Source organism: Paralichthys olivaceus, chromosome 9 (assembly GCF_024713975.1).
Source record: "Paralichthys olivaceus isolate ysfri-2021 chromosome 9, ASM2471397v2, whole genome shotgun sequence".
Classification (NCBI taxonomy): Eukaryota; Metazoa; Chordata; class Actinopteri; order Pleuronectiformes; family Paralichthyidae; genus Paralichthys; species Paralichthys olivaceus.
The window spans coordinates 18,736,182-18,749,094 of NC_091101.1; the positions used below are offsets into that span (position 1 = coordinate 18,736,182).

The window sequence follows — 12,913 nt, forward strand, 5'->3', positions numbered from 1 at the left end:
CAGTATCCTATTCTGATATTATTTACTATTGTTATTTAACTTTGAAAACATTATTAGTTTAATTCATCTCACATCGATGATCCATCCTGATTCTTTGCAATACTGGTGGTAAGTTCAAAATATTTTGGTAATTAATGGTTTGCTTTTTGCATTATTGTTGAAAATTGAATTTGTTTAAAATTCATGTTCATGTAGTCATCTTAATGGTAAAATGGAGGTCAGCAAATTTGATTTTAGTTCATGAAAACCTTTAATCAATTGTCTTGAGGGTAATATCAAATTGTATTTCTGTGGTGGTGAAGAGCAACAGTAAATCTGACAAAACAAATTATTTGAGTATTAGAGTAGATTAAGTAGATTCAATTTATTTTTATAGCTCTCATATAGATTAAAATAATTTTCTCTCCTTTATCAGCATCGTGATTAATTGAAACTTGAGTGTAAGCGTTACTTACAGGCTGTTTCATCCAGCGCTGAGAGCAGAAGAGCTGTGGGCTGGTATGGATTCTCCCTCATCTGATTCCGTATGTGATCCACTTTCATCTGCCACGTCCTTTCTGGAAAACACATGTTTGATTTTCTTTGCATCCACATCCCAAACATTTGACGCTCATTTGCATTTGAAACAGGCACAGGCCTCCCGACCTCTTGTGACACCCGAACCTGTGCCCGGTCGGCCTGTTTGGTAATCGAGAGCTTCTGTATGAAGCAACAGTTCGTATTTCTTGTTTGAAAATCATGGACCTCAGTTAAAGACAGAACAAAATCAAGTTAGATAAAAAATGCTAAAATGTTTCAAGTGATAACTCTCTGTGGATTTGTCAATTTGAACAAGATCTTTACCAATTTTCCATTTAAACATATGGATTAGAACAGCTTTTAGGATGTGAACAGCAGTGTTTTTTGTAAATGTGATGCTTCTGACTAAGTGCAGGCGAATAAGTGCTTTTTCAGTGACTTCGGCTTTTCTTTGACACCTTTATCATCTAGAAAACTGCTCATCCCTCTCCTCAGACTGACAGAGAAAGCTTTCCACACCATGAGACGGTATTTATAAAAGACTTTCTGAAACCTCCGTATGGAATGCTTTTTACCAGATTGCAGTCAAATGAACAAAGACATACACAAATAAACCATTAGGTTTATGATCCTCTCCGTTCGTTTCATTTGTCTATTCTCTGACCATAAAGAAGAATAAGGCTCATGGATGTCTAGACAACTTCCTTATCTGGAGGCACCTTCATTCTCTCGAGGCACCTTCATTCTCTCGAAGTTCGTATTTGATCTGTCAAACAGACATTCAAACACGAGCCATGTTTATGGCTGTGTTTGTGGAGCCACTTATTGCCCTTTGTTCAGTTTGCAGGTATTTATCAGCACATAGATAAACGGCAGTGTGTAGGCCTTTGTGTGAACAGTGCAGATGCACTCACAGACACAAGCACACATAAAGAAGGAAACTCACGTATGACTCTGTCTGGCAGGCGGGTGAGGTTGTGAGGTGGGACGGGCGGTCTGGCTTCCCACACTTTGTCGACCAGGTTACCGAGGATGGACTTGAGGCTGCGATTGCTCGACTGCAGATTGGCGCTGTAGCTCTCCTGTGTTTCTAATGGAGGAAATTGCAGATGATTACACTCAACGAAGCAAATCAATCACAAGTAAACAGTCTGTGTGGCGTCTGGCGGCTCTGCCAATAATTTTCCATCTACTTATGCGGTTTATTGATGTTAACCTGGACTGACAGGAGGCATTGGAGGAGAGAGACTCACCGAGGGAAAAGAGGAAGGGATCAAAGCCAATGTGGCCGCCTGGTGGAACCTCAGCGATGAGCCACCCGGCCACATTCATGATGGACACTGGAGGAAATCACACATGACAGACTGGAATCATTACTGACTTTGGAGAAAGTGACAGAATAAATCTAGTGGCCTACCTGTGGTGAATACTGTGATAAACCATAGTGATATTCAAAATGTTTTTGTCAGTTAAAAAATGTATTAAACACAAAATGTAGACACCAAAAATAACCAAAAGGTCAGACAGTATGACGATTTCACAATTTCACATAATATAGTTTCTATTGATGTGGTAGTTGTGTTTCAGGAAACAGAAATACTTTTTGTTTCAAATATGACGAGTTCAAAATGCAGTCTAAGGAACTTCTTATACAATAAATTACACAGTGAACCATCACTTTCTGGCCACTATAAATAAAAAGTCATAAAAGCTGAGTTGCCTATTCGAATATTAGAAAATCTGCTCTCTATTAAGTTTCTGTTTTACAAATGTGGGACCATCAGCATTACATGTTCTGTTTCTGCAGGACAAAGCATGCACTTATTTCAGTTTGTTCCAGGGCTATTTTTATCAATAATAGCTGCAGCATTTGTCAGGATATTTTTAGACCGGATCATCAAAACCACAAATCTTAGACTGGAATCTGTGTGCCCTGCGTTGTCATAACAAGAAGTCACAGTATCATTGCTCCCCACCATCTTTTTCCAGCTCCCAGTTGCAGTCCATCTCTCTCTCCGCTTGAATCCAGTAGCGGCTGTCCGTCCACAGAGCGGCCTTGGTCTGAGTAACTACAGCAGTGCCTGTGGAGAGAGGCAGGACGGCGGGCGTGTTATGGAGAGGGCAGGAGTGACAGTGAATAACAAACGACTATAAATGTCAGTGTTGACTTACAACAATGCGTGATGGGCCAGCTAATATTGAAATATGTGTGCGTGAGGACAAAGATGAAAAGGTTAAGAAGAAACAGCGAGGAGATAGCAAAGTGCCGATGTGCGGTGGATATAAAATGAGGGCTTACATTATCATTCCACTGTTGTACCCTCACATGAGATACATACACTTCAGTAGCAGCATGAGTACATCTTCAAATCTAAATAAGACAACCTTCATAGAGGCCCAAAAAATGGTTGGTTGCAAAGAGCACATTACTGGGTTTTCATCTATCGCCTCATCCCTTCATCCGTGCAAAAGCTGAGCGAAGAAATATGCATGATCGTTCATTTTGTTAACCATTTTTGCGTGAGAACAGATCTCATGATTTAATGGTCAAGTTACTGTGCAAAGGCGAGCGCAGATGAATGAGAGGACGCAATGATACACTGGGTCAAGGCAATGAAACCAAATGAAAAAAGGGGAAGGTAGGCTTTATGGTGAGTATGTGGGATGAAAGTAGAGAAGCTGCGAGGCCACAGCACTCAGGCGTGGGGAGTTGAGTCACAGGGATTAGGAGGATGAAGGAGAGGAGGAGGCAGAAAAGGATTGTACCATGTACCTGCGGAGCCTGTGAAACCGGTCATGAAGGCCATCCTAGCATCCCGTCGAGCAATGTATTCACTCTGGAAGAGAAACAGAGTAGATTACACACACACACACACATGATTTAGACACAGATGAATTCATTATGATGGACAGCAGATGTACCAGGTGAGCATCAGTGCCAGGGATAATATATGCATTGATATTCAGGAGACGCATTTTCGCTCGTAACTTCTGCAGTTGGAGTGTGGTATTAGCGCCTCGGAGGTACTGTAACACACACACACACACACACATACACACACACACACACACACACACACACAAAGGGAGGAGAGAGACAGAGTGTGAAAGAGTCATTAGATTTAATTAAAACCCAAGCAACTGCTGAATCACCTCTTTCTGTATCTCTCACTGTAATCATTAACTGTAGAGCATGTCCACTAATCATTAACTGTAACTGTATAAAAAACACACTAAATGTTAAATAAGAGCACAATACAGAGTGACTTCTCTGATGTCAACTTGTTTTTTATTATTTTATGGATAAAGGCAATAATGACTCTGTCAATTATTGTCAAAGTCATAATGTTTTCATTGACAAGCTGGTCTCACCGGCGGGGACAGAGAGCAGTTCCTCTCAGTTCGCTCGTACGCAGCAGCACCAGCAGAGTCTCCTGACATGACAAACACACAGTGGTAAAAGACCTTGGGAAGTGACACAAACTGTAAACTTAAGCTCCACGTTTGGCCACAATCTGTGGAAACCATGTGATTTAAATTTCAGGACCAAATAACTTGTGTAGCCTAATAAGAGTCACCCGATGATCTGTTGAACATAGAAAAATGGGAAGAGGACAAACAGATCACATGTCATCCTCCAAGACAAATTTTATGCAAAGAAATCCTGATGAGTAAATCTACAGGCACGCAAAGAACAGTTGGCAATATCTTCTGCCCGCTTTGCAAGTGTTTTCATGAGACAGCATGACAGGATTTTAAGTACGCACAATAAAAGTGGTTGTAATTGCACAGCAGAATTATAGAAGAGGATACAGGATACAAAAAACAAATAAAGAATGATTTTACACCTCTTCACATCTTAAATAGACATATTAAAGATCAGAGCAGCTGAATCAAAGTCTTCACACACATCAGTGAGGATAAAGAGGAACTTCTTACCTGCCAACGCTGCCACACACAGAGCCAACAGCCAGCTGCAGGATGGCATCTTGGCGTCAGGAACAGATGCACAAACTCAGAGCAGCTAGAAAGCTGGTGCTCCGATGTGTATGCCGCGTATGTGAGAAACTGTGTGTGGGTGTCTGCTCGTAAGTACATGACTGTCCTCTCTCTCTTTATCTCTTTCCCTCTCCCCTTCTCCCTCTCTCTCCCTCTCCTCCTCCTCTGCCACCACTCACTATCTCCTCTCCCTGCGGCCCTCTGATAGAAATCATGTGCAGCAGCTTTGAGGGATCTTTGGATTTGGGAAACATTTCTTTCCTTAAAAATGACCTAAAATACAACGTGTCACGTCACTATGGCCGCCCACTATTCCCATCATCTGAGTACATTGCTCAAAATTCTTTTTGTACTCAGAGACAGCGAGGAAGTTAGAAATTCCCAGTATGATGCACAAACATCCAGCACAGTTTTTTATTAAACAAAAACCTTTTTCATACAATAGTTTTATTTATAATTGTTTGTATGCAGTAATATACTGAACACGGCCAAGGCTGTTTAAAAACAATGCATAAATAACTATGTATGAGCAGAGAGTCTTTGTCTGTGAACAGATGTGGAATTTTGAGATGTTTGATGTATGAGTATATCTGCATCTGCAGATCCACAGATAATAGGCAAATGCCTGTAATTCTGCAGAGACTTCCATGGAGGACGTTTGGGTATTGGGTATTTTTAAAACCTTGTGTTCAAGCCAAATGTATAATGGCACTTAGCAAAAAGAAGTAGAGGAAGGGGGAGGAGGCAGTGTCATTTGAAGACAGGGATTCTGGGGCACATGTTCAGTCCCTCCTAGAAGATGTTCATGGTGTTGTACTCGACTGTTCTCATTAATAGTGACAGATGTAAGGGAATGAAAAAAAAGGTAGAGAGAGAAGTATAATGCCCAGCTCTTCTTTCATCTCATCACTGTGGGAACAGGGTGGAGATGTCAGAGTTTCAGACAGATACAGATATATAAACTACACGACAGTATATATCAAATACTTTTTCAAAGATCCATCCATCTATTATCTCTAACGTGTATCTGGAGCTAATCCCAGCTGACATTAGGAGATAGTCGGGACACACACTGGATAATGGATAATGTGCAGTGATCACAGTCTTAATTAACCCCTCTTCTCATCATTGCAGTGCAGCTGATTAAAGTGCACATGAATCAGTGAATGACAGGAAAGTGTAAATCAACTGTCTTTAACTTCAAATTTATGTTATAAGCCAAACTCAAAAATGTTCAGTTTACTATCAAATTTCTGCTGTTTTAATACAAACTTAAAATGTAAATTGATTGCAGTAGTGGAATTTTTTCAACAACATAAACCATAGCTTTTTAGTTACAGTATGTCAATGAAGTTGTTGCTGATGAAAGATGTGTTTTTGTTTCATCTCGAGATAAACATGGTTATTGTTCCACAAAAATAACAAATCTGTTGTTTTCAAGGTAAAACCTGCTTTGTTGCTGCTCACAGTATTTTTTGGTTCATTCAATAAAATGAAAACAGCCTGTAAACCATCTGATGGGTTGGATCGCTGTGAAAAACCCCAAAAGCTTCTATAAAATCTGTAAAGCTTTTAAAACTGATTTAAATATGGCTCAGTGTAGCTCATGTTTAAGATATGCAAAGAGAGAAATTACACAAGCCCGAGTCACTTTTACTGTGAACTGGGGGAGATTTGTCCAATGGGTTTCACCAGATGCTTTAAAAAGGATTTCATGTCACACTTAAAAGCACTGGTACAAACATTTGCATTTGTAGATGATTTCTAAAAAAGCTGCATGTGCAGTTGACAGACTGAGACTACACTGAGCTACTGTATCTAACCTTTAAAACATGATGATAAACACAGAAGAAATATATCTGCGCAGTACATGAATACAGTTTTTCACCCATTCATTCATTCATTTATTCATTCATACAAATAGTAGTGAGTGTACAGTCCAGTGTCAAGTTTTTGTCTCAGTGACAGGCACAGGTGTGATAAAAGCAGCAGGTGATGAACTTGACACTTTAAGCTTATCCACACGCTCCATGAACAAGGCCTTTGATCCAACAGCATTTTATGTAGAGAGCATACCTGAACATAAACCTGTGATTTGTGTCTCTGCTCAGACAGACTGACAAATTCATCCTGGACCTGCTGTGCACAAACTCTTCTTTAAGGCATAAGGGAGTAAAGGTCAAGGGGTGCAAATAATATGTGTGATTATTCTCACCAGTGTCTCTGCAAGTCTGATGATTGTTTTGTGTGACTTGTCTCGATATTGTTTTGTGTATATGTAGCTGTTCTCAGGTCTCACTTGCCGATGACATTTTGAGTTCAACGAAACCACCTGAAAAAGTGAAAGAAAAAGCAAAGCTGATTTTTTTCCCGCCACATGGGAGCAGCAGCAGAAACAAGTCGTAGGGAAACATTTAAATATTTACAGATCCAGCAGTTACATAGCAATGTCATATAGAGTCATTTGTAAATTCACCAGATCAATGCGTCTATAGCTGCTCCACTATGTTCACCAGCTTCTCTTTGACTGAATTGTGAAGTTTAGGTGAAAACAGTCAAACTGTTGACCTTAAAGCTAAACAATGAAACTCTCTCAGGTTCGAATTCTCTGCAGGCTCATCACTGCATGCATCCTTTTTGAAAGTGTCATTTAACACTGTATAATTGAAATATAATTTACAGTGGTTTAACTAACTAACTCAAGGCAAATGGGTAAAATCGTGATTTAATTGACAATAACTTGCAACTGTAGTCTGAAGTTTGTCTGGGTTCAATATTTTTTTACCAGCTTCTTATGTGCATCATTTGTATTGGATAGACAGACTGTGCTGCAAACAAGAGCGGATGGAAGACAGATTTATGTAGATTCACGTTGTTGCAGCGTCTACAGTGAATTATAATCCTTACAGCTTCTCTTGAAATGCAAGTGACTCTTTCCCACTAAGAGAAAACAAGGAGTCTCAATCACTGTTCTGACTAAAATATCTAAACACATATATTTTTTATTTTGAATTTTGTTCAGTTGCTCATGGTCCCCAGAGAATGAATTGCTGCAGACTTTCTTGCTGGAAGGAGCTTCAAAAACAGAGGGGGCAGCAATGTGATGGGTTTGAAATAACTAATGTGTGGATGAAATGAATGCAATGGAAAAGTACATGAAAAGTAAAACAGGAGCAAACTAGACTGACGGCCTGTTTCAAGTAAAAGCCAGTTTTCTCTGCAGTATGAGGTAAATTCAGGTCTTGGCCAGTGTGTGAAAATCAATAGAATTCGTTGGCACTTGAACTTGGCTTCTCTGCCTCCTTCATAACACACTTTGAGCCAGCTTGTGACAGCTTACGCCCAGTACTGTGATAAAATACACCTCCATTGCTGGATTACAACACCTGAGTTACAAGCAATCAATAGTCAGTGAACAGAGATAGTGACTGTGGCTTCAAAGCAATACAATAGATAAATATATTCCGGTACATAAAAATAGGAAAATACAAGATTCACCTTATTTAACTGTCCCACTTGTCTCTTTTGTTTTGCAACCACACTAAACAATCAGCTCAGTTAATCTGCTCTGCTGCTTCAACCTTGAACCAAAATAACCTCCGTTACAGAGGAGAGAGAGAACTATGATATACAGCTGTTAATGTTTGGCCACCATCTGCTATTGTACACTGAAATTGCACATGGGTCAGTATTGTCATAAAGTTTACTTAGTTTGCATAATTTTTGATAACAAGGAATAAAGAGACATAGATTGACAGTAAAAGTGATTATGCAACTTTAACACAGGTTATAAACTGTTGATAAGAAATGGTTGGTGTCTGTTTCCTGCATGTCCCTTCCTCCTCAGAGTTTCATTTCATAAAGTAAAGTAAAGATTGCAAGCACCTTCAGGGGTTTGTTGTGCAACATTTATCCAGCGTACCCTGTTCACAAGGTGAGTGCTCCATCAAGAAGCAACGTTTCGTGAATCTTGACAGGTGACATTCACAGACTAAAGAAGCTGTGGTCACATGAATTTCAAAGATGACTCGGTTTGACAGCAGAAATAAAAAGTGTTTAAAGCTTCCACTGAAAAATGTCAGACCATTCCTTCAGCATATTCCCTGAATCTTTGTTCCACCGTGGTAAGCATGTTCTGACATATTGGCCAAATTTTAGATAAATATATGGATTTTATTTTTCTCTGCTATGCTGGGAAAATGATGCCACTGGCCCTGAAAGCTCAGAACATCTGCAAAGACATAAAACACATCTGGCAGTTTGACAAAATGTGTTGCCATAAATCTTAATGTTTTGCTGATGTCTAGTTCATCATTCAAATGATGGAACATATATCTGAATCATGAAATCAGAATGTTTTAATTGAAATAGAAAGTGTACACATTTTATTTCTACGAAGTAAATTCAATTGTCAAAACGAATTTCTATTGTGTTCTGTGTCTCTGTATTTACAAGTGTTTTCTATAGTTGCAGTGGGTTTTTTTTTTTCTAAAGGCAGTTAATGATCAGTGTTTAAGATTTGGCAGCATCTAGTGGTGAGGTTGCAGACTGCCATCAACTGAAAACCACCCCTCTCACCCATCCCTTTTCAAATGTGATGGAGAATCGACAGTAGGCTTTAGTTAATGTAAAAATGGGACCTCTGTAGAGCCAGTGTTTGGTTTGTCCATCCTGAGCTGCTCTAGAAAGGTGGTGGTGTGACATGGTGGGCTCCATGGAAGAGAACCCATTGTCCTAATGTATGATGATATGAAGGTCTTATTGTAAGCTTAATAAAACCAAACAATTCTTATTTTAGTTGAGTTTACTATACACCAACTAATATAATTATAAATATTATATTTCATTGCTGCTGATAGAGCATCCGAAAACCTACAAACGCCTTTATGTTGCAGTGTTTGAGCTCTCAGACGACTCGCAAATACTGTTTCATTTCAATAAGATTGTTGGTTGTGTTAACATCCATGTTATAAGTTGAGGCCTTGACAGTTTTTAATTTTCATTAATATTAATTATGGATTCATTTCTTTTTTTAAGTCTGTCATGTTGCATGAAACTATCAAGTGTTTAACCCTATTTGTTAATCTCACATAAAATACTACTTACAGGAGGACCGGACAGCTAAATATTTTGTGAGCATACAACATGGATATACATGAACAACAGGTCCTGGTACTTATTTACTGTATGTTATTCCCCTATTCATTTCCTGTCAATATGCTTAATGTTGATGACTCATACTCACTATGTTGTATGACTGCCTCTACTGAATTGCTCATGTCCAACTGCTGAAAGCACCTGGTTCTATTATCACAACCACTTGATAAACATTTTAAAAACACCATCTCCAACCCAACACCCTCCTGTAGGCCTTGAATCTAAATTTACCTTCAGTGTTATGTCAAACCACAGTGTCAAACCACAGAGTAGATGAAAGAATGAGAGTATTGAAAATATGTGTTGACACGGTGTCTGCATCAGCGTTCAGTAACACCAAGTGACCATTTGGGGGTGTAAGTGCTCCATTGGTACCTTTTGTGTAGATAAACTTTTTGTGTATTTATTTACAAATCTACACAACTGCACAATTCTGAAGCAGTTCCATAAGCAGAGCCCCTACCAGTACTAAAACATTTCCAAAGATGAGCATCACTAACTCTGTTCACCAATAAATGTAATTGAATAAATAATTTTATTTATTTCTGTCAGTTTTAAGCTTGATTAGAAGTATGTGGTGTGGATTTAAGATATACAGAACAACGTGCTGAGCAGTGGCATGATGTAAATGACAGAAAAAGTGCCAACCTCACCAAACGTGACCACCAGGGGTGGCTAGTGTTCAATATATTCCACCTCCTCTTCTGTCTCCAATCTCTGTGAACACCCTGTTCCTCAGAAAATCTTGTTTTATCAAAGGTGCACTCATTTATTATCTACATCAATTGGAAACGAACCATTCATGTGTATGTGCGTGCATCTGTGTGTGTCAGGTGATGTAGTGCCGGTGACAACCTTCGGTCGTAGCCCTGTGATGAGGCTCAAAGTTGTGGACCAATATTAATAAATGGTAGCCCTGGCAACAGTGTTCAGTGTGTGAGTCAGAGGAGCTCAGGCAGAGGGGAAGGCAGGGCACCATGGCCGAACATGGATGCTTCTCTGAAAGACACCACCTCAGAACCTGGCTGTTCACCAATGTCACATCTATGCCCAACAAGAGTTAGAGGACAAGCTGAATTATAATTAATTCAACATGAAATCATCACTTCAGTGAGCTCTTACAGCAGAGGCATTATTTTTGTTTTTTGTCATTCAGGGATGAGCTTTGTTTGTTGAAAGTCAACACATATCAAACACACAGCGCTGTAAACCAAACAGATTACAGTTAATGACTTGTGCTGCAGTGTTTGAATGCTCTGAACAATGTGAGGGATTAGAGTACTGTAAACATTTGTGGAAATAGCTGCTCTGGGGTTGACGGGGTGTACTTGTGGTTGAAATGTACATACTCCTGCATCTTTCGGGAGAGGAAAATATTTTTAAAGTGACCATAATAGTTGCTGTGGATTTTCAGAGTTATCAACTGGATATAAATCAGTTAAACTGCTGCAGGCAGTGGACACCAGCCTCAGGAGCCCACAGTCTTTCTAATGTGGTCTATGGAGGGACAATGGGTCATATTCAGTGAAAGATAATGAGGACTGAGAAGCAGGCCTGAAAACTAAGAAGAGGAAAGTAAGTTAATTAGTTGCAGCCCTGTTCTATTACACAGTCGAAGCAAGGCTTTTGTGACCTGAGTCACGTAAGCACTCTGCAGTCCTGTACGCTGCTGTCAGTCTCTGTATAAAGTAAACAACAACCGGCTATGTTAGGGTCACTCACTTCCAGTGTGCGAGCTGCCATTGTTTACCGTGCCACTGCAGAGGCCCAGCAAAGCTGATTACAAATCTGAACACTTCCCCTGGATAACAGATACGTAGCTTTGTAACTTTAGATTTACTTAAAAACACTGAGCCAGACAAGTGCTGAGTGATACTATTTTATATGTTTATACTTTCAATTTATGTCACAATGTTTTCAAGTTACACCTGTAACAAATTATACTACAGCTACAGTTGTTGCCCAGCAACAATCAAATTCATATTAATAAAGGAGATAAAAGGAAACTCAAGCGCATTCTGGCAGAAGAAAAAAAGCCATTGTTACTTACTCATTTTATTACTCATCAAATCATGATTCTTCAAATCTTTGAGTTTAACCATTCTAGATTGTTATCTGAACAATCGCACCATGAATATCATAACCAAATTTGTCAAGAATATTTTAACCTTAAAAACAATGAGTTGTGATGGATATATTATTGTCAGTGTAGTTTCTGTATTGAGTTAAACACTGCGCGATATCTTTTCTTCTGGAGATAAAACAGTGATCACAAACACATGCTCCATTTGGAAAAATGTGAATTATTTTTATCTGCTCCATAAAGAAGCGCCAAACATCTTGAAGAAATTAGGAAATTTCAACAAGAGGCAAATAAAATAGGTCTCCCCTCCTTTTTTTCATCTTTATGACACAATGCATAATTTTGGATGCTTGGTGGAGAGGAAAACCTCCTTCTCTCATTTTGTTGACAAAGTGCTCTTCAACAGAGCTGGGAGCCAAAGTGAAACCAGATTGTTGAGAGAGATAGAGGAAGCAGAAGATAACAGGCAGTAAATCAGATGATGTAGGGAGAGAAAGGTTTGCAGATTCACATACAGAACAGTAGTTACACCTTTCTGCAGTGGCAACAACCAGAAGAATTATGGCCTCTGTAAAAAGCTGCTCTGTACAATGTTTAGGTGACATCTTCTTCACTTCTTTGACATATGAACTACTCTCACTATAAATTTCTGTAAAGCACCACTAATCATGTTGGTCATCGGCTGGAGAAAAACACGACCAAGAATATGAAGCCATTAAAAAGAAATGAATGTCTGCTAGTATTCTCACACTAAATGATAAAGTTCTGATGATCATGTTTGTTATGTTCATTTTTGCTCACCATGTTGGCATTCCAAAATTAGCTCTTCGCTATCTAGGACTATAGACACAACATTCCAATAAAATATAACCTTGTTGTAAGTAGATGTAAGGACATTTTCAGCTATGTGCATTCATAAATTTGTCCTCCTCTGATTGCAACTGTCACTTACACGGGACTCACATGTATGTTGTGGAGGATTTTGACCAAAATGGGGCTCATTCACTTTGAATAGGGTGACGTCATGCCTTGCCGCCATCCGGGAATTTAACGTGAAAGAGGAGGAAGAAGCAACCGGGGAATCTGGTGTGTGTTCCTGCGGTTATGGATTTTAAATCCTGTGTACTTCTCTTTTGCATTGCATGGACAGCTAGC

General features: G+C 39.3%; 1 protein-coding gene across 2 annotated transcripts in view; it reads right to left on the reverse strand.

The window, feature by feature from the left end:
- Positions 1–12,913, reverse strand: part of xpnpep2 (X-prolyl aminopeptidase (aminopeptidase P) 2, membrane-bound) — an 85,137-nt gene that overhangs the window by 5,362 nt on the left and 66,862 nt on the right. The window contains exons 4-12 of one of the 2 annotated variants that reach the window (XM_069531722.1): positions 6,734–6,850; positions 4,459–5,427; positions 3,892–3,953; positions 3,442–3,546; positions 3,293–3,356; positions 2,496–2,600; positions 1,773–1,859; positions 1,466–1,609; positions 456–557 (exon numbers count right to left, since the gene is read on the reverse strand). In XM_069531722.1, coding sequence (XP_069387823.1) covers positions 456–557; positions 1,466–1,609; positions 1,773–1,859; positions 2,496–2,600; positions 3,293–3,356; positions 3,442–3,546; positions 3,892–3,953; positions 4,459–4,507 — 718 coding nt within the window. In that variant the 5' untranslated portion in view covers positions 4,508–5,427; positions 6,734–6,850. Of the gene's footprint in view, positions 1–455; positions 558–1,465; positions 1,610–1,772; positions 1,860–2,495; positions 2,601–3,292; positions 3,357–3,441; positions 3,547–3,891; positions 3,954–4,458; positions 6,309–6,733; positions 6,851–12,913 lie in introns of those variants that run through there. The other variant, XM_020078642.2, reaches the window with a different exon arrangement.